This window comes from Kryptolebias marmoratus, linkage group LG16 (genome assembly GCF_001649575.2).
Source record: "Kryptolebias marmoratus isolate JLee-2015 linkage group LG16, ASM164957v2, whole genome shotgun sequence".
NCBI classification, from domain to species: Eukaryota; Metazoa; Chordata; class Actinopteri; order Cyprinodontiformes; family Rivulidae; genus Kryptolebias; species Kryptolebias marmoratus.
In genome coordinates this window covers 2945853-2968076 of record NC_051445.1, presented here as the reverse complement: position 1 = coordinate 2968076, position 22224 = coordinate 2945853, and the positions used below count along the sequence as shown (strand labels likewise).

The window sequence follows — 22224 nt, the reverse complement described above, 5'->3', positions numbered from 1 at the left end:
GCACGTCCTGCAGTGTAATCATGGAACATAAACGCATCGACAAACACTTTGTGTCTGCAAAACATGTGAGGAGAGCTGCAGACCAGGGACGATCCAGAAATGCTCATGAATGTCAGTTTAGAAGCTATCAAAGTTCTCAAATAAAGCAGCTTTTGAGAATATCAATGTTTGTTGGTAACTATCTTACAAAACTAGGATGTATTTTTGGTTTATATATTAAAAGTTATGGTTGTTTATTGATTTCAGTAAAAAAAAAATCGAAACTTGCCCCGCGAAATCAGGCATTGTAGCCACAACAATAACAAAAAATGCCCGCGAAATCCTGGAGGGATTAATATATAAATACATTTATAGAAGGTTTAGCATGCATTGAAGAAATGCATGACCGTTTTAATTCAAGATGGCTGCTATAGCCACACCTTGTGAGATGTATTGATGTTCAGAGTGTTTGGAATGACTCTCACATTTTAGCTCAGTGTCTGTAAAACTGACGGCATTATAGCCATTTTTGTATTCGCTAATATTGATTAGCTGTGGTGGCCATCTTGAATGGGACACACTCGAAAGGTTAACTAGTTGTGGAGGTACATCCAGTGGTTCCTGTCTGGGAATTTCATTCAAATAGGACCGCCGGTTCATGAGAGATTTTACTTACAGTCCAAACAATATCACACACAGATGGACAGAAGATGTTTAGAACTGGATGTTAGTAGTTCTTTGTATAAATTGCATTTAAACTGTATTTAGGTCTTGGTTTGTTTACGTAGGGTATTGTCTTTTTGTTTTCTTCTTTTCTAAAGAGCTACAGACAGCAGAGATTACAGAGGGAAGGATTTAAATCCAGCTTTTCACTGGAATCTAATGTAGGAATAATGTTTGGGTCTCCGGTTCTCTGGCCCTGAACGGCGTCCCCTCCCACTGAAGTGTCCTCAAGCGAGACACCTGTTCGGTTTATTCTCCTTTTTATGGACATGAGCTTCAGACAAAAGCAGGAAATCTAAAAGCGTCCAGCAGCTGTTTATTTCCTCTGGACCATTCACTTTTATGAAGACACGAGAGGATTTGTGCTGCTCGACAGGGATTTAGCTCTGTCTGTTGGTATTAAAAATAAATCTCTCCTTGTGTTGCCTGGACGTTTTCAGCTGTGAGGCTCGCTATCATTCCGCTGATGACACCGTGCTAACGAGCGCATCCACCTCCCCCCCCCCCGGAGGAGGACGAACGTTCTCAGCAACATTAACCCTGACCCATATGATGGCGGGACCGGCTATAAGATGAGAAGGCGGTGCGGCGGCGTGCTGCTGTTGGACCAGCCAGGCGGGCTGGGACAGATGAGATCACCAGATGACTTCCAGCAGGTCCATCACGACCTATTTATCTTGGCCCAATAGCACACAGAGGACCTAAGGTGCTTAAATGATGGAAGATTAACCATGACCTTTGCTCTGACAAACCTTGGCTTGACCCTGTGTTCTGCAGCTTCAGAGGGATTATTACTCACTGATAGCTGAATCCATTTAAATATGGAGTTTATAACCTGAGGCCGCTCTGCCCGTCTGAAGATCTCAGATGGAAATGATTATAAAATGCCAACATTTCCGTGTGATGCCTGTTTTGTTTTGCTGGGGGCCTCTTTCCTCTGGATATTTTACATTCATGCTGCTGTGCACAGATTACTGAGGTTTTTATTACCCGAGATTGTCCTTGTAATTACACCGTGGGTTCAGACAGCATCCATAAAGCCACGTATCTCTGCAAACACTCATTAAACTCTGACCTTTATGGTTTCTCTACAAAGGCTGAATATATTCTAATCTATAAAGAAAAGTAAATTCTTCTGTGTATCAGTTAGAGCTGGTCCAAGAACTAACAAAAATGCCCCTTTTCCACCGGCTCTAAAGGTTCCAGCTCCACTCTACTCGGCTTGCTTTGCGGCGCGTTTCCACCGGCATTTTTTTGAGGTCGGCCCGGCTTCTTTGGTCCCTGCTTCGGAGTCGGGCCAGCCCTGCTTCATGGGCGGCGCAAGCTTAGCTTCTGTTCACTCATTGGTCATGGGTGTGATCAGATGCAAGCATAAAGAGCAAACGGTAGGAATATAAACAACAGCGTTAGCTTACCCTGCAACGTTTAGCCGTCTGTCCCCCAGCTGAAGGCGCTGTAAAGCCTGAAATCTCCGGCGGATAACAGCTGTCCGACATCCAGAGCATTTCTTCCACTGCGCCTCTCTTCCTGAAGTCTCAGGAGAATCCCCATAAGTTTAAAAAACAGCAACAACACAGGGCCAACGTTGTCCATAGCGCTTCCGTTGTGTACACAGTTTCGGTAGCGCACCTACTCTCGCGCCGCGGCCCCGCCCCCCGCAACACGAGGAGGCGTTCCTCTGCTATCAACCAAACTGGCCGGTGTGAACGCGATGCATTCTTTATCGAGCCGAGCCGAGTAGAGCCGAACTTCTGAATTAGGGCCCGTGTAAAAGGGGCAAAAGATGCTGAACTAAAGGTTTGACACTTTTAAAAAAATATAAAAATAAAAGCCTCACAAACTGAAACAGAGTGTAGTTTTGAAATGCGAGATCTGTTGGTGCTTGAAGTGTGTCTGGGACGACTCTCAGCTACTACCACACCAGATCTCAGCTCAGTATCTGTGAAACTAACTAAGCTACAGCCAGCATTGTTTGCTCAGGTCAGCTGGCTGTGGCGGCCATCTTGAATCAGGTTGACTCCAAATAGTTACACACTGATGAGATGTTTTTTTGTCAGCAGCAATAATAAACTTTGGATGTTTAAAAGCTCTTTAAATAAAGAACATAAAACCAGTCAATGACCTTATTGGAAATTTTTAGATTGTTTATGATAGTTTAATTCTGTAGAAACAAATTACAAAGGTTTTGTTCAGTGATTTTAGTTTTTTAACATTTTATAAGATGACTGAAACTGTGAACGCAGACCTGTAATCCTGTAATTTTTTAAGTATGAGAAAATGTCACTGTCTATCAATGTTTATAAGAAAGAAAAACTATGTAAAGATCATTTTCAACCTTTAAAAGCCAACAGGAACAAGTTTTAGAAGAATTACTGTTTTTATAAAAACACTCCCGCTGCAGATCAGACAGAAAGTTCTGACGTTCTCCTGAGGAGAAAACACTCACAGTTCAGTCAAAGATGTGTTTTTTATGTTTTCATTCTCAAACAGAGCTGGTTAACCAGGCAGAGATGCTGTTTTTACATTTGGTAAACCCATATTTGGAAACCAAACCTGCAGGTTAGTTTAGGGTGACTCAGAGAAACCCCAAAACTGGGCGTGAACGTACCTCATGAGGCCATGACGCCTCGGACTGGTTGAAGTGATTGTAAAGAGGGACACTCTGTTTCGTTTGGTTTGTCCAGGTGTCCAGACGCCCCCCGCCCGAGCACGATGCGATCGTGTCAGCTGCCCTGCAAGAAGGACTGCATCGTCACCCCGTTCAGTGACTGGACTGGATGTCCGGTTTCCTGTGATCCAGGTAAGAATTCATGCCTGTTCTCATAGATCCATACAGTGAAATATTACTTAGTTAAATAACTTTTTTTTTAAGGTTGGAAGCCTCACATAGATTATAATAGAAATAAAGTTGCAAAAACTACTGGAGTATTGTTTAAAATAAAGGATTAAGTAAATGTTAAAGGCCTGCATATCATATAGTCCTCTTTGGTTTTGCCGTATTTGTCTTATTGCTCAGAGATCTGGGGAAACACAAGTAAAACGAACATTGATAAATTAAAAAAAGCTATAAGGCTTGTTAATAAGGTGGGTTACCGTGAACCAACTGTTTAACTCTTCATTCAAAGTAATGTACTAAAATTTAAAGATATTGTTTATATAAAAATACTGGAAATAATGTATAAAGCAATGGACAAAAGTCTTCCTTCTGGTATTCAGAAATTATTTAAGTTGAGAGAGAATAAATATAATTTGCGAGGTTTGTTTATATTTGAATGTGCAAAAGAGAAGAGCCAGGTAAAATCTACATGTGTTTCAGTTATTGGTGTTAAACTGTGGAATGAATTGAGTGATGATTTTAAGTTATGTCCTTTCTTGGTGAGCTTTAAAAGAGCCCTAAAATGTAAAATGATAGCATTTTATGCTGTTATGTAGATTTATATGTCTATTGTGAAGATATCTTGGTAGGTTGTTAGGTAAAAAATAGGGTAGGCAAGAATAAGCTTGGCTTCAGCCTATTCCTTTTTTGGTAAATCTGAGATTTGTTTATTGATTTTCTTGTTTTGTTTTTGCCAAAATAAAAATAAAGTAAGTAAAGTAAGTAAGGTTATTTAATGGCCTGAAACCATAATCTTTACTGGTCTTAAATCAGTATGATATCAGCAGATTTAAACTGTTGCAGGTTGAAATGGTCTATTTGGCTCTGCTGCGTCTTCAGGACCCTTCAGTCGGGGCCTGATGTGTTTGCTGCGTCGTGTCTCGTTAAACATAATTAATGTGACAGATTGGCATGTGTAAGACGACCTCTGGGTCGACCTCTTTCAGTAAAATCTGCTCGCCCGCGGCTGCAAATGTCAACAAGTGCTCCACGCCGTTGTTTCCACGCAGAGAAAGGAAAAACATTTTCAGTCGGGCAGCCTTCAGCCAGGCTGTAGAGACGTGGGAAAAAAAAAAAAAACATTAAACGGATTTACGACAGGAAATCATTCTCATCTGGGTTTTGATGACCTCACCAGGCGACACAGTTGGAGCGTGCTGCACCACATTTTAATTTAACGGTGTTGATATTTTCACCTTGTGCTGACAGTCGCTCGGACGAAGGTTGTAAGCAGGATTTATGACCGTCCAGAGGCTCGTTTCATCTTAATAAACTACTTGAGGACCTCTCCACACATGTAAATACTAGATCTGAGTCAATAACAGGGAATAATGGGATTTGTTGATGTTGGATGGGTAAGTGGTCCAGTTAGGGTTAACAGTGCCGGCCTCGGCTCTCTCTCTGCTGCAGACCTTTTTTTATCTGATAATTGTCTGCTTGTTTCAGCCGGTGATGCCGTGAAGAGGAAGCAGTCTCGGAAACGTCTCGTCATCCAGATGCCTTCCAACGGAGGGCAGGAGTGCCCCGAGCTGCTGGAAGAGGAGAGGGACTGCGAGATCCCAAAAGTCTGCCCAGGATTCAGGTAGAAATGAGCCGACTCCACGTTTTCGCTCATTTTCTTTCTTTCTTTTTAGCACAAAGTTTGGATAATTTCAGAGCTGATAGCAGCAGGTGGTTATATTTAAAAATGTGGCTGATTTCAGATTTTAATTTCAGCCCCCAAAAACTAATAAAAGCAACAGCTTTTTTTATTTGGCTCGGTGAATTAAAATAAAGGCTCACGGTGGCGTTGCACCTGCTTGCTGATTTTCTAATCGCACCTTTCAAAGAATCATCTGTGTCTGTTTATAGATGCACACTTTCCAGTTAACACTTTCATTACCCGCCAAGACTAAACTGGAGGAGACTGGATGATGTAGATCGTTTATTAGGTGAGCTTTAGAGTTCGCCAAGTCCAAACCTGCGGGTCAAAACGGCTAAGGAGGTCGTCCTGCAGCGTCCTGCAGCGTCCCAAAGTGTCCCTGAGCCAAACACTGAAACCCTGTTGGTGTGTGAATGAGATCTGGGCAAAGAGCTGTAAATAAATGCAACATTTATAATAAAAAGCACCAAGTTTGATTGGGTGAGTGGGAAACATTTAAAGGCAGCAGAACCTGGAGAGGTTAAAAAGCTGCGACACAAGTCTTTGGGCGTAAATATAAAGAAAAGCTCAAATAAAAAGCACAGATGGTGTCTTTAAAGTTACCTTCAGATGCAGACACAACTTTCTTCACGTTCGCAGCCTTTCTGTGGATCTTCGGGTAATCCCGGGCTGACTGGAGATCAGGGTTCTTTGTTGGTCCCGCCATCTGTCGCAGGGCTCTCTGCGCCTCGTTAGTCAGTCGTTAGTCAAGATTACCAATCAGTGCACGTAAAATGATATTTAATGTTCATAATGCTGCGCAGTTTGTTGTTTTAACTGAACAGTCGTGTTACTTTTGGAGCCGTTTAATCATTTTGTTGCAGTTTTTCCGAGTTCCTCAAACTGTTTGACTCTGATTCGGTGCAGTTCAAGATTTTTGTAGAAAAATAACCTGTTGCATTAACAGGTCTGGGTTTTTTTAGGTGGAAAACCCACAAATGGAGGAAGTGCCAGCTGGTCCCCTGGTTCCTCAGAAAGGATTCTCCTGGTGCACAAGAGACCTGCGGACCAGGACTTCAAACCAGAGGTAAAAAAAAAAAAAACCTCTTTCTTCTCTCTGAACTGTTACTGGACAAGATAAATTAGATATTTTTGATTTTTGCAGAGCGCCTGGCAGATTAGAGACGTTTTTATAGTAAAACTGAGAATGATGACTGGTTATTTTTCTGGTTATTCCATTTTTTATTTTTATTTTTTTGAGGAAATGTTTTCATGAGATTCATTTGACAAAGATTTTTCAGATTTTTCCCCCCACCTCAGGCTGGAGTCATGCAATTTTAATCAAATGTGACTCATATTGGAGTTTAGAGGCTCCTTCACCTCTGCTGACACACACACACACATACACACACACACACATACTGTCCAGATTATATCATATGGAAAAAAAGCTTATTCTTCCTGCCTTACTGTAACATTAAGTCTAATGAAGCTTTTTATAAATATCTTATTTTAACAGTTCACACAGAATGATCAGTTTTATCAGGAAGCTTTGATTACTTTTTATTTTTCTTCTTCCTTCTTCACAAACCTGCTTTAATAGAGGAAATATTTTAGTTTTAATATGCTGCAAGGTCCATTTCAGATTTCGCCGCACTTTTTCAGATTTTTATCTATTTTTTTTTTTTATTTTGCCAAAGGCAAAAAAGCAATAATTATTTTGCTCGCCTGTGTGTGTGTGTGTGTGTGTGTGTACCTTTAGCCAAAATAAAATCTCACGAACCTCTAAACAGGTTTTAATGAAACTTACAGAAAGTAATCACTGGAAATGGCAAACAGCAAAACAATTTTAGCAAATGCAAAAAAATGGATATAACTGTCAAATTTACAGATACTGAACTTCAGTTTGGTGTGGTAGTTTAATTTAATCAGAACGGCTGAAACTTTGTTCCTTCAGGATGATTTTAGTTGAAAACTCAAGCATGAAAGATGGTGATTTCAGATTTACCAGGTGAGCCTCCATGTTCTTTTTTTCCACACCTGTGTTTTCTCTAAATGCCAGAAAATGAGTTTTTTGACTTTGATCAAAGGAAGCTCACTGTGTTCTGATGTGCATTTCCTGCCAGGGTTTTCTCTTGTTTACCTGCAGAGAGGAAAAAAACACACTGGAGTGGCTCTATTAAACACAAAAAACTGAGAGCTTTCCCCCCTCTGGCATGCACACACACACACACTGAGAGCTGACCTCACACACACACACACCAGCAGACAGAGGCTTTCTAAACCAATAGCAGAGCCCACGGGGTTTGACAAAAATGTGCTTGGAGATTGATTTCTCTATAAAGGTGCAGCCCTGCAGACGGTGTGCGTCACGAGAAAATGAAACACTGCAGCAGCACGAGTAACGGCCTTTACCGCAGGAACAAAGAACAGGATGATGCCGTTAAAAGCTAATTGACTCGTGGTATTTCAAACCAACTGGGGGAGAGATCCATTTGTGTCTGCTCCTTTCATAATTGTTTTTAAGCCTCCGGTGAGATCTGGCCTGAAATGTGCAGCTCGGATTTATTTTTCATCCGCTTTGTAAATAAGATTTAATGAACATTTTTTTTTTTTGTTCTGACGTCTTAATCAAATATCAATAACACATTTTGATCAGAACACGAGAGTGATGCTCCCTCCCTCCAGCCTGGGTTTCCTCTCTTGGGACCTTTTGGAAACGGTGCTGTGTAAAAGTTTTAGGCAGGTGTGAAAACATGCTTTAATGTTGAAGGCCCACCACCTATCATGCCAGGGTTTTAAACATAAATCATCTTATGCTGAGAAGGGATGGAGTTGTTTTCATTCTGGTCAAACCTTTTTCAAAAGACATTTTGATTGCAATTTTCGTGCATAAAGTTTTACTTAATCTCTGTAAAACCAGACCCTCCAGGATTTCGCGACGTTGCGATCGCAACTATTAATGCAAAATCAAGCAAACCCCGCGAAATCGCAACTTTTTGCAACTTTGCCCAAAACACCACAACTTTCCTGCAACTTTAACCCAAAATTTATTGTTTCTAAAGTGATTCGCCACCGTTTCTGCGGTCTAGTGTCTTCTTTGTGGTTTTGTGTAGCGTAGAATACAAAATAACCCCAAATAACTCAGGAAGAAGACACGTGATGTCACTTCCTGTTAACATCAGAATGCCGGGAGCGTGCAGGAGCAGCAACCGAAGCCAAAATGTGCGCTAATGCTTCACATTTGCCCACAAAGATTTCAGCANTGTAATCATGGAACATAAACGCATCGACAAACACTTTGTGTCTGCAAAACATGTGAGGAGAGCTGCAGACCAGGGACAATCCAGAAATGGGCATGAATGTCAGTTTAGAAGCTATCAAAGTTCTCAAATAAAGCAGCTTTTGAGAATGTCAATGTTTGCTGGGAATTATCTTACAAAACTAGGAAGTATTTTTGCTTTATATATTAAAAGTTATAGTTGCTTATTGATTTTAGTAAAAAGAATAATCTCAACTTTTCATCGTAACTTTTAGGAAAATGCCCCGCGAAATCAGGCATTTTAGCCGCAACAATCACAAAAAATGTCCTTGAAATCCTGGAGGGATTGTAAAACTGACTGAGATACATTACTGTACAAAGATCAGCAAAGTAAAAACATCACTCAGCAAAAATCAACATCTGTAAAAGATTATTGCAGTATATTTTTGTTTTTTAATCAGGAAAATGCCCCATTCATTTACATGCAGAGGTGGGACTTGAACATTGTACCCATCCCAGCCACTAGGGGGCGCTCGTCCTTTATGGCTTCAACTTCCTTCTTCCGGTCTTGTCTCTAGTTTTAATACTTCTCAATGAGCAGAACTCTCAGAGTACCATCAGCTGATTTTGTACAGGTGTTCCTTAAAAGATTTGTTTGTTTTTTTTGAAGAGGAACAGTGCATCAAATATAATAAATGTAGTTAAAGAATTTTTTTTTCTTTTACACAGTACTGTGTGTAAAAGCATACAGGACCAAACCTGAGAGTTCAAACTGATAAAAATGTAAACTTCTGTCATCTAAAGCTCAGCCTCAAACTCTTGATTCAGACGTTTTATTGGTCCTTATTGATAAAACAGTCAAAGAAGACCGGTTGACGCCACTTGCATCTACTTTATATTAATAAAAGTACTGGTACATTGCCTTCAAAAATAAAGTCTGCACTCGGGGCTCCTCCATCCTCGGAGGCGGGGGGTCGATGTAACAACGAGCTCCTTTTTGCACCTGAAAACACACCAGTTTGGGCCTGAAGCTCTCTTCATTGTTCCAGCTCATTGATGCTGCATTCAGTAAGAAATGGCAGCTCAGAACTTCCATCATTCAGCCGAGGAGGAAAAAAAACAAAAAAAAAGTCGTTCATGCTGATATCTGACAAAGTTTCTGAAGTTTGTTTCTTCCTCAAACTAACTGAACTTTAAAATTCCACGTTAATATAAAAAAAGAAAACAACCAGGAGGCAGTGATTCCACCCCCCCGCCTCCACTTTGATGAGATTCTGACTCCTGACTTCCCACTTTCAAGATACAACAAATCCAGTGTGACTCCAAGCTGTGGGTGGGAAAAAAAACTGCTGAAACTTTTTAATATCATGTAAACTCAGCTGCAAATATCAATCAATAAAAAAACGTTTTCGGCCCCAAACCACCAGACAGGCTGGTTGCTTTAGATATAATAAACACAAAGATCTTATTTTTTTTATTTTTCTTTCCATTATATTCCCTCTTTAAACCTGTAGTCCTTTGCAGTCACACTCAAATGTCAGAAGAAACGTGTCAGGACTTTTTAATAAGAGGAGATCTCTGAGATCTTTGCAGATCAGTCATTCTAGTTGTCAGAAAGTGTTTGTTTTTTTTTCTTCTGTGTGTTTCTAAGTGAACACTTCTGGTGGAGCTTCGTGTATTTAACCTAACTATTTAACCTGATTTAAAGGTACTCGCTGCAAACAATGAAATCAAAGATTAAAATGTTATCCTGAGTTATATCAAATGGTGCAGTTTGAACATGTTTACTCCTGTAGATTTTCAGATTCAATTCTGAAAACAAAGTACTTTTATCTGCATACTTTACTCAACATATTTGAGCTTAAATACGTACCAGTACAAGAATAAATTCCTTAAATGCCGACTCGTGTCTTGGAAGTAAGACTTGTCAGCTGTTTGTTTCTGTAAACTGTCCTGAGTTGAGTTTTTAAGGATAAAAAATTAAGAATTTAGCTAATTTCACTGCATTCTCCGGAGACTGTCATGTGCTTGAATGCACCATTTATTCAGATGCTCAAGTTTAAATCTATGCATGCAAATTTATTATTATTTTTTTTTTACTAAATCAAACTGAAGTTCTTTTTAACTCAGCCGTCAAAGTAGTTCCAGTAGTTAGAGCCTTGTTGTCATTTTAAACCAAACTAAATTAGAACTAATAAGCCAAATAATTTGTAATGAACATCTCAAAGTCATTTTGTCTTTATGGTCTGTAAACAAAATTAATCTTCTAATTGACCGTTTTTGCTTTTGTCCCTCCCTCGTCCGATCGTCCCAGCTGTGTCCTGTCGCCAGCTGGACGGGACGCAGGCCGACATCAGCGAGTGTCTGAGATCCGCCAAGGCCATGCCCGCCATCACTCAGCGCTGTCAGCTCCCCTGCCAGGACGACTGCCAGTTGACCAACTGGTCCAAGTTCTCGTCCTGCACAGCTGACTGTGTGGGGGTCCGCACCAGAAAGAGAGCATTGATAGGTGAGGACGGAGGGGGGGCAGCCCAAACAATGAGCTGCAGTGAGCCCCTTCACAAAGAAGCTTGTTTGCTCTGCAGCTTAACGTCGGTGAGATAATGCCCAGCTTGATGGGCGATGTTGGAAGAAAAAAGGCGCCACAGTGAAGCTGTGGAAAAAGCTTCAAATCGAGATGAAATCTTCAGGTTTTGTCATTGATCAGAAAGTTTTTGTTTGTGCATCGCGAAATGACACGCAAGGATGTCTCTGCAGGAGCTTCCTGGAAAGTCTGTGTGAAACTTTGGGCCGATTTTTAGAATCATTTTGTTCAATCATCCTTATTCTGAGCTTTATCTAAGATCCATATATGGGGAAAGTTATCAGTAAGACACGACACAATCACCAGTTACTTTCAAAATAAAACCGAACTGTTCCCATCGCAGAACCACGGCTCATCTTTTTGGTTGAAGTGGGAGGAAAATGGGGATTATTATGTTGAGCATAATGAGTTCTTTTCTCCTGCCTGTCAGTTATTGTGATCTTTACAGACAAATTATAGCATGCTGCTCAGATGCAATTAGAGCAACTTTGGTTGCAGATGGAGAATAGTCTTTGCAAAAAACCCACAGAAATTCTTTTCACAGAAGAAGAAAACAGAACAGGTAAAGATATTCTGGGTGGTCGGGCAGAAAATTCTCGAGGCATGTCCTCATTTGCATGTGAAGCGGCTCTTAATGATTGACCGCCAGAGAGAGAAAAGTTTCTGAGATAAGATTCATCCAGCTGTTTCAGATTCAGTGCAATCTGCTCCAACTATCATGTGTCCTGCAGACAGCAGTTTGTTTTTGTTTTATTTTCACAACCCTAACTCCAAAACAATTGAAACATTGTGTTTAAAAAAAAATCCCCAATGCAATAATTTCCAAATCTCATAAATCAATATTTTAATCATAGTAAATATATCAAATGTTTAAACTAAGAAATGGGACCAATTATAAGTAAATAAATGAATAAAAGGTCATTCTAAATTTAATGGCAGCAACACAAAGAAGTTGGGACAGGACCAAGTGGTACAAATAAAAAAATATTTTGTAACTAATTAGGTTAATTGGCAAATGGTTAGTCAGAGGACTGGGGTTAAAAACATTTTAGAAACTGAATCTGTCAGAAGTAAAGATGGGCAGAGGTTCACCAGGCTGAGGAAAACCGTCTAAAAGTAGTGGAACAATTTCAGAATAAAGTTCCTTAATGGATAATTGAGAAGACTTTGAATATCCCATAATCTGCTAATAATATCAAAAGATTTAAAGAATCTGTAGAAACCTCTGAGGTCAAAGGTCAAGGCTCAGGAACACAGTCTGTAAACACAGTTCACCGTGCCGTCCACAGAAGCTGCTTAAAGCTCTATCAGGCAAAGAAGAAGCCAGATGTGAACAGATGTGTCTCCTCTGGACCAAAGAGGAGAACTGTTCTGAGGTCAGCCTGCCTCTCTGATGGTATGGGGGTGCATTAGTCCAGGTTTTAGAACAACATCTGCTCCCATCCAGGACTGTTGAACAGACAGAATGGGACAACATTCAGCAGCTGCTTCATTGTGAACAAAATATGGTTTTATGAGATTTAAAAAATCATTGAATTTTGCTTTTATTTATATTTTACACAACTTTCTCAGAATAATGGTTGCATTTCTGGGCCCTCGTCATTTTGTGATGAAACTCAACAGACTCAGGGTCAGTAGCCTTTGAGATCACTCTTCTGAGGATGCTTGTGTCCATCTCTGTCCATCTACCGTCCTCAGGGAGAAGCAAGAAGAAGGACAAGTGCAAAAACACACAGATGTACCCTCTGAGTGAGACGCAGTACTGCCCCTGCGATAAGTACAACGCTCAGCCGGTGGGGAAGTGGTCGGACTGCATCCTGCCAGAGGGAGGCCGAGTGGAGAGCACCATGGGCATGAAGGTCCAGGGAGACATCAAGGAGTGTGGACAGGGCTACCGCTATCAGGCCATGGTGTGCTACGACCAGGACAACCGGCTGGTGGAGACCTCCCGCTGCAACAGCCACGGTGAGTGGATTTCTGTTCGCCTCGTTTGGTTTGTAAATTTACACTGACGGTCCTCTTAGTCCATTGTTACTTAGTTAAAAAGATAATTCTCTCTTTAAATGGGCAGTATTATCAGAATTCAGTTTTTCTTCGTATTCAGTTATTGTGCACGAGATTCTGCACTCACAAGAGTTTCTATTGAACAATAAATTGAAAATCGTTCCCAGTGATTGTGGAATCCCTGAGGTGTTTACATGTTAAGAACTCCGTCAATAGAAATGGGCTTCTAGCTTCTGCATCTCTAAATGCATTGTTTGAAATCACCCCAGGACGTGTAATTTGGACCATTGTTGCACCGCTACCATAAACTGATCTTCCACGGTCGGTAATTCAACACATGATGGCCGCCTGCATGAGTCGATCCTTATTGTGCTTTTCTGTCTTCTACTCAATAATTTCCTGCCAACTGTTGCCAAAGCCCGCAGACGGTTCTTTCAATTTTCTTTTTTGTTTTCTCACCCTGATTTTATTGAACTCTTTACTCCGTTCAACTATCGAGATTAGGAAAAGTTTGTCTAGAAGAACTTTGTTTACACAATGCAGGTAAGAAATCTGAAATTGGTTTTTATTTTACTTCTTTGTGCTGCAATCCAACAAACAAACTCCTCACTAATGTTGTATTCTTTAAAAAAAAATCTGCATTGACGTAGTTACATTTGTGATTAATGATGATTATATATATTGACAGCAATAGCACTGATGTGGATCTTTAGCTTCAGCTTGTTCTTACAGCTGAAGACCAGCAGTTTGGTGCGTTTGACATCAGTTTTACTGATAACAAGAGTATTTGGTGACAACAGCCAGGAGGAACCGTTTGCTCTTTATTAAAAGACAAGAAAAAGACAACACTGAAGGCTTCTCTCAGAGGAAACGTTTGCCAGCTTTCAGAGCTCCTCCAAACGTTGTTGTTTCCTTTTTTTGGTGTCTTAAAGTTTAAACCTGATGGTTTAGGTTTAACCTGCGACAGACGAAGCTTCCTGATAATTATCTGCCTTTTGTTAGAAGTGTCTGTATTTTATGTGGGTATTTTTGTTAAATTTCCACATTTAGAGAGGAGGTTATGCAAAGATTTTGCTGTCAAATTGGTCACTGTGATCTGGAGGCACATATAAAGTCTAAATGTTTGGTTAAATATATTGAAACGGATTGACGAGCCAAAAAGAAAGACGTACTGTAAGAAAGTGGAAAACATTTAAAATGGCTACAGTCTTCCCAGCATATTCAGAGAGCTTCACCTCAGGTTAAAGGTTAAAGTTCATCGTATGAACTTTGGTTTGACTTCCCAAATAATGGAGGCAGCTCATGCAATAAACGGGAAATCAGTTTCATGTGCAACATTTACCGTACCACAGCAAAATGCACATCCAGACATTTGTTTTCTGGTGAATATTTGAGGATATCTGAAAGCTTATTTTCAAATCCTAAATTTCAAATAAGCTTTTCTTTTTTTTGTCTTCATTCGTCTCCTTGTTGGAAGGTCTTATCTTAGATCCAGAATACTTCAAGCAAAGATTCCTGGCTCGGAAACTGGTCGTGAAATTGCTGTGAAATAGAAAGCGGGAGACGTTGAAATGAAAACATCAGTGCTGTGCATACATAAACACGGTTTTAGTCTCCTTGTGTGAGTCACGGATTCAGATATGCGTCAGTTAATCTGAGTGTGGGCGTGACAGGAGCTCATCGTTCGGATGGGACTGTGTTTATACCTGTGCGACACTTTGTTGAGTGTGTGTGTGAGCATCCACGTATTTATCCCAAGGCATAGTGGAGCTAACAAAACAAACAAACAAAAAAAGAAATGTTCCTCGAGATGCTCACAAAGACAAAAACACACTCAGTGTTGGTTCACTTGAATCTCAAGCTATCATTAAATCTCTTTTATTCTCCAGATTTCTTCATTTCAGCCAAAACCCGTTAAAATCTTGATAAAAGAAGAAACATGGTTCCTCCGTGACTCTGCACAGTACTTTGGGCTGTAACTCTTATCTCTTTATTCCACTGGATAAGAGGGGATAATCAATAAAAGTGTTTGCTGATTCAACATTTGTTGTCACTTTTTTGGATTTCCTTGTTTCGCTCTGAGGAAAAAACCCAATATGTCTGTATTTGAGATGATGACAAATTCAGTTCAGAGGCCCATCTTCTGCAGACAAACAGAGGATTTGACAGAGCACATGGAAGAAAAAATGAGGAAATTTAAACTAGTATTGTGGGGTTTTTTTGTGTGTGTGTGTGTGTACATTTAAATGCTCAAAGTCGTCCTCGACTGTTAGGACGTCACAATCAGCAGCAAAAATAAAGAAACGAACATTAAAATGATGATTGCAATTAGTGCGTTCTTAAACAAAAGGACCTGATTAGTTCAGAACCGGAGGTCACATTATTTTTATATACTGGTCGTTAGAAATCAGAGCAGCTTAAAGATTATTTTAATACCAATATTTTTGGCTGATTTTCTGTTTTTCCAAATATAATAGCTTCATAATTAAAACCTAATGAACACAATTGGGGTTTTTTTAATGAATGATTATTAGGAACACTTAAAAAAAACTGGAAACGTAAAAAAATATATAAAACAAAATGTTTAAATAATTAAAGGCCTTGTATTTCTTAAAGGAAAGCAAATTGGCTGCTGTTTGCATGCCGGCTTTTTAACTAAGAACTTATGTTGTGAAATGAGTTATAATCATTTTATTTAAATCTTGATGCATGATCTCATGTAAGATATGCTGGTGTTCAGCTCAATATCTGTAAAAGTTAAAGTCATTTGGCTGATGGCTCCAAAGGTTAAGTGTAGTTGAGGGATTCTATCAAGTCCTGTCAGTGACAGATTTCTTTCTATATTAAAACCAACAAACAAAAACCAATTTATTTCTTATCTTCATGACCATAAATGACACCTGTAAGAGTCTGACCTTCTGCTGGGACTCTGTGGATTCGTTAAAGCAGGACGGGACGCAGACATTGTGGAAAGTCACAGAGGTTAAAACCTTAAAGGCAGAACTTTCCCAAGGACCTGCGAACGTGGGCAACAATACAACCAACAGATTTGTTATTGCACGAAAACCAACATTTGTAGAAAGTGAGCGGAAGCTGTGCCATGATTGGGTGGAACGTGATGACGTGATGCTGTCGACGCTTCAGGATGAAGATCGGAATCTGATCAGAGGTTCTCCGGCTCGTGTTGAGCCTTGAGCTTCCTGCAGTTATTGTCACTTGTCTTCATTGTGTTGGAAACGGGGAGTGGAACAGGAGTTCCTGGAGCTGATAGGTTCACATCTTTCAATCAATCACATGTTGAGCGATAACATTTAATTTCAGGCAGCAACTTTATGAACAATAAAAACATTGAGCATCATTTCTTCTTGTGATTGGTTCCATTTCTGGCTTTTTTTGTTTTCAGAAATGTGTAAAATGAAATGATCACTGCTTCTATTGTTTTTACCCATGTCTGTGTGCATGTGTTATTTGTCTTGAACCATTGGATGAATTTAACGACATTCTCAGTCACGTCTCACTTTTGGAGTCAATGAAAATGAAGACAAGTCAACATTAGCCAACAGAAAAATGTTGATAACTCCGACAATTTTACAGATATTGAGCTAAGATTTGGTGTGGTGGTAGCTGGTAGTCATCCTCAAAACATACTTTAGACACAAAAAACCAGACTAATATTGCATGAGATCGTACAAAGCCTTATTTACCAGATTTGACCAGAACAACTACAACTCCATCCCATGAATCCAGTTTAAGTCTCTGGCCTGAGAGGTGGCGGGCGATATGCAATCCTTCAAGGAATCCTGAGCCTTCAAACTGAATTACAACGTGGAGGCTTCACTATGCCAATTAAATGGTAATAAAATAAAAGGCATTTCTGTTCCATGGAAATCTGTTGGACCGGCTGACGTGGTTACCGCAACAACAGGTCCCGCCTAGTTCAGAAGAGAGCAGAAGTCGAGTTTATCGTTATGCTGCAGGAAACCCTGACGTGATGCCGTAGAACAAAAGTAAACAGAGGAAATCCCTTCAGGAGTTCGGCTGCAGTCTTTCTCGTCTTTGTTCCGCTCGGCAACTCTCCCGACTCCCAACAAGCGTGGATTTTCTGCTTCCCAACTTTAGCAAAACAAGTAAAGAAACTGAGTTTTTTGTCCTCAGTGTAAAAAAACTGAAATCAGATATATTTTCTCTGGGTTCATAACATAAAGCTGCATGCTGTAACCATGGTGTTCGTCAAAAAATTAATTTCTTTTCACGTGAATCTTTTTTTTTTCCTCTGATTTCCACATAAAGGAGGTTAAATCTGAGCGTAGTATAGGATTCTTGTGTAATTAGTTCTGCTGTCACCTGCTGGAGCCTTTGGAGGTTTTAACTAGCTGTATTCATGGTAACCACATGTTGCATTTTCTTAGCTGTCAAAGAAAATAAATAATAACAGAATAACAGGATAACAGAATAATTGGTTATGTTTGATGTTTTGAAGCACGGAGGAATTTTACAGTTATCATTAAGCAGGTGATCGATCTTTGATTTTATCTTTTTGTGTCTTTTTTTATTCCTTTCAGCGTTAAACACCCCGCCTGTCTGCAACTTTTACTGGCAATTTCTTTCACGTTGTTGCAGTCGGGCAGAAACCTCGTCTCCAACAATGCAACTTTTCAGGAAATTAAAGAAATGTCTTTCTTTTTTTTTTAAATAATAAACTGTTTTGTTGTAATTTGACACATTTCATTCGATCGACATCCATAAAACCGCAGATGGAAAGTGTGACCAATGGAGCTGATTTATGCAAAAACATGAAAATGGTGAAAAATGGAGATACAAGGTCATTGCCCGACAGCGACAATATGCAAAATACGCAATATGCAAAGAGAGCAAATTCAGTTCAAAGACGAGGTTATCATATTATTAATGAGAATAATGTTCATCTTGCATTTTATTTGTTTCTATAAATAAAAACAAGAACGGCATCAAACAGTTTTTAGATATTTTTGCTTGTTCTTAGAAAGCAGTTTTGTTCCTACCTCGGGTCATTAAAGGAGTTTTGGCAGTAAAAGTGTAAAATTGGCTTCCTGACTTTCTGCAGCAGCAGCAGGGACTCGTCTCAGGCTGCAGATTGATTTCTAAAGGCTTGTGGAGTGATGTCCTGTCTGAAAACCTTCCTGAGCAGGCGAGGCGCCGTCTCAGTCGAGCTGGAAGTGAAGTCGGCGGGTAAAAAAGCTCGGGCGCTGAAGCTCGTGCACAAAGCGAGCTTCTAAGTGACAGCATTGGTGATGAAGAGTGGCTGTTTCTGTGCACCGTGGTCGGGGGGGGGGTGTATTTTAGAGGTCAGGCTGAACTCGGCACAGCAGGAGATCCTGAAGTGGACGGACGGTGGACATGTGGCTCGATTTATGCGAGTGTACAGATGGCAACATGAATATGTTTAGTTGTAGCTCAGATTCAGGAGTTGAACAGCTCAGTTTGGGGATAAAGAGTCTTGTCCTTCATCTGAGCCCAGGAAAAACTCCATCTGGACAAATCTGTCCAAAAAAACACAATTCCTGAGCAGAAATATTGACACTGGTTTGAGTCCAGAGAGCTTCGACGTCTTCTGCTTGAGCAGCAGAATTAATTTACAGATGCTAAATGAATAAATGTAACATTTGCTGCAATACAAGGTTTTAACCTGTTAACGTTCACTCCTAAAACGCAAAAAACTCCTGAAAAAAGCATCAGACACTGCTCTGAACCACTTGGAATTCATGCAAACGCTCGGTGTCTTTGTAACAAAAAGGTAACAATTATTCATTTTTTGTCAGTGCAGTCCAATTTATTGTTCTGGTAACTAGGATTTCAGTAATAAAGCTGCAATCTGATTGGCTGTGGAGGCTCATATATCCACCTAATTGGTCAAAAGACGTGTCAATCAAAAGAGGACGACCATTTTGACATCCTGGTGTTTAAATATGTTACCGTAGAAACCCTGCAGGACGCTTTAAAGTGAAACTAAAGTAAATAAAAACCTGTGTAATCTGTGTTTAAATGCTTGTTGGGATTTAAACAAAGATGATTTAGCTGTAGCCGCTTTCGTGTTTGCTGAGTTCAATTAGCTGTAGCAGCCGCTCAGTTGTAGACATACATCCAGTGATCATTTCCTAAGAGGTTCGTTAAAATCCATCCAGTGGTTTATGAGGTATTTTGCTAACAAACACACACACAGATTACATGATCGACTGGCTTTTATGGCAGCAGGTGATTAAAGAGTGGGGGAAAATTTTCAGTATTTATTGGCAAAACTGATAAATGACGACTCACTGATCCTGACATCAGGAAGCAGTTGGACCCTCAGACTCAACTCATTTCAACGATTTTTCTAATTAAAGGCTAAACTGATTTACAGGCCAGAGCTGTTACATAAACCCCCCCAAACTGTATTAGATTCTGTTTACCGGAAGGTGAAAGGGATGGTCTGAACACAGATGTGAGGCACAGGGGCAAAATGTTCAGAGGAATAATCTCTTTTAGGACATTTGTCTGAAGCCTGGCCCGGGTGTGCTGATGGTTCAAAACAAAGGAAATTAGAGCCTGAGGGAGGAAAAAGCTGCAGAAACACAGCACCGTGTTTACCGAGCCAGTAAACTGCAGAAAAAAGACCCAAAAACGATTAAAATAATGAAGGTGGTTTCAGCCTAAACAATTACGGTGGTAGATTTTTGTACTTATGTAACGGATCATAAACTGGGCCTCTGAGAGCAGATTGTTTTTATTTCATTGTGTAAAATTCAAGAGGTGCGTTTAGATTAAACTGTGAAGTGCTGAGTAACAGTTCGGAGCCTGTGCAGCTGGACTCTCTTACAACTCAACAGTTTTTATTTCTGTTCGTGAGTGCAGACAGGGCCGAAACCAGACTTTAAACATCCTGAGGTCAACCACTCATTATCAGTTACAATGAAGACCAAAACTGAATTAAAATAGAAGCATTTATTTAAAACAAGTGACTTGAATGTGTATATGACATGTATTTGTGTGTGTTTGTAAATCCATGGGGATCAGCCTCATCTGAAGCAACAGAGGACTCAGGGCACAACCATGATGACTCACTGAAATGACATGAATTAGTTTATATGAATGTTGATTTTAGCAGAGATTTCACCTTTTTATCAAATACCAGTGAGGTGTTGTAGTTTTGGAGCTGGACCAGTTCTAGTGTGGTCCGGATGCAAAAAAAAAAGTGCTGAAGTGGCCCTTTATTGAGGTTTCAGGAATCAGATGAAGGTTTCACAGATCACACACTTGGTTTTAAATGTTCTGCAATCAGTGCAGAATAATCTGCTCCAGGTTTGAAGTGTCTAGGTGTTGTAGTTTTTTAACTAGAGGAGATTAAAGATGCTGAAGGGAGGGAAAAATTAGCTGGAATCGCCCTTTAGCCATTTTGCGAATCAGAAACCAACTTCAGCTTCGTGGAATTGAAGGAGAATATTTTCAGCGAGTTACCTCGGTTGTGTTTCACCGTAAGTGGCGCTCTTCTTCTTCTGCTCTTTATTTTAGCAGTAAGGTAGCAAAGCTGCGCTCTTCTTCGTAGATATTGAGTTTGGCTGCAGCTGCACAGAGTTGCAGCGCCTCCTACAGGAAACTGGTGGAGCTACGCAGAGAACCACGCCGTTCAAAAGCCTCGTTTGGATTCATGTTTTTATACACAGCAGAAAAATACTGAGGTCCGGACCTCGGTGTCCTCAATGGTAGCTACGGCCCTGGCTGCAGCCACCCTGTTGCGTTTAAATCCAACGAAACTCCTCTCGTTTCGCCCTCAGGTTACATCGAGGAGGCGTGCATCATCCCCTGCCCGTCGGACTGCAAACTCAGCGAATGGTCCAACTGGTCGCGCTGCAGCAAGTCCTGCGGCAGCGGAGTGAAGGTTCGCTCCAAATGGCTCCGGGAGAAACCTTACAACGGGGGCCGGCCGTGCCCGAAACTGGACCACATCAACCAGGTACGGAGGTGGAAATATGTCAAATAAACAAAAAAACAGCTTTTTATTAATGCACCACTGTGGTTCAGCATCCTGCTTGTAGTTTTCACTTTTCTGCAATCAAACCATTTCTGCATTCTTTGAGCTATTTTAATCTTTAGCTATATTTTGAGCTTTCAGCAATGATTTTGCAAGTTTTAGCTTTTTGTTACCATTTTGCTGACTTTAGCTTCCGTTCTGCTTGTTAGAACTGCAACAAGTCATTCAACATATTTCAGCGTTCACGCTGCTTTTTCACAGGAAATCCAATTCCTTCAGTTATTTTTGCCTTCTGTTTTCAGTTAATCAGCGACACTGAAGAAAGCAGTGCCTTAAATTAATTCACCAAAATAAATTCCTAAAAGTGTGATTATTTCTGGGTTCCATGGCTTTGAATAAAAAGCACTTTTCAGCTCGGAGAGTCTCAGCAGATTCAGACTGGAGTTGTGTTCGTCTCTGCTGTGCAGTGGGAGTTTTTTCAGTTCAAACAGGTTTTTACGCCAGAGGCTTTTCTGATTATGGTTTCTGAAATGTTGCATTAATCTTAGGTTCTGCACTATATGAGCTGTTGACTTGTGCTCATTAATCCATCTGTCTCTTTTTAATCCGCTGCAACCCTGGCTGGATGCGACTCGGTGCCACAGGCTCAGGTAAGAGCCGCTCTCCTCGGCTGTTTGGGATGTTGCAACGGATGTAAAGTGTCATTCATGTCAGCGGGTCAGTGACTGATAAATACACGCCGTCACAGCGTCTCAGAGTACATAAACACAGCTCCGTGCCCGGCTGGAGCTGCATTCAGACTTTTCTCAAAGGCTTTTCTGGGAGTCGAAATAATCTCGTTGGCAGAGTTAAATCTCAGCAAGCTGAGTCAAAGAATCACTGAGTATTAGGCAAACATTAGCTGACAAACTTGCATGGCTAAGACCAAACTATAGGAGAGAAATATTTATATTTATACTTAAGTTTGTTTTCTAGCATGAAAGTTGGACCAGGAAGTTTCCTGTGCTACGTTTGCTGTCCTGCTCTGTTGAGTTAAAAGTGATCCTGGCCCTCAGGTGTACGAGGTGGTGCCGTGTCAGAGCGACTGTAATCAGTACGTTTGGGTCACCGAGCCCTGGAGCGTCTGGAAAGTCAGCAACGTGGATCTGAAGGAGAACTGTGGGGAAGGTGTCCAGACCAGAAAAGTCAG

The 22224-nt window shown here is 40.5% G+C and overlaps 1 protein-coding gene across 1 annotated transcript in view; it reads left to right on the top strand.

Annotated features, from left to right (window-relative positions):
* The window catches only part of LOC108243296 (thrombospondin type-1 domain-containing protein 7A), a 209459-nt gene that overhangs the window by 146236 nt on the left and 40999 nt on the right, over positions 1 to 22224 (top strand). Inside the window, exons 13-19 of the mRNA XM_017428635.3 lie at positions 3387 to 3502; positions 5024 to 5159; positions 6182 to 6285; positions 10775 to 10969; positions 12743 to 13009; positions 20839 to 21018; positions 22086 to 22224. Of these exons, the coding sequence (XP_017284124.1) occupies positions 3387 to 3502; positions 5024 to 5159; positions 6182 to 6285; positions 10775 to 10969; positions 12743 to 13009; positions 20839 to 21018; positions 22086 to 22224 (1137 nt within the window). The remainder of the gene's footprint in view (positions 1 to 3386; positions 3503 to 5023; positions 5160 to 6181; positions 6286 to 10774; positions 10970 to 12742; positions 13010 to 20838; positions 21019 to 22085) is intronic.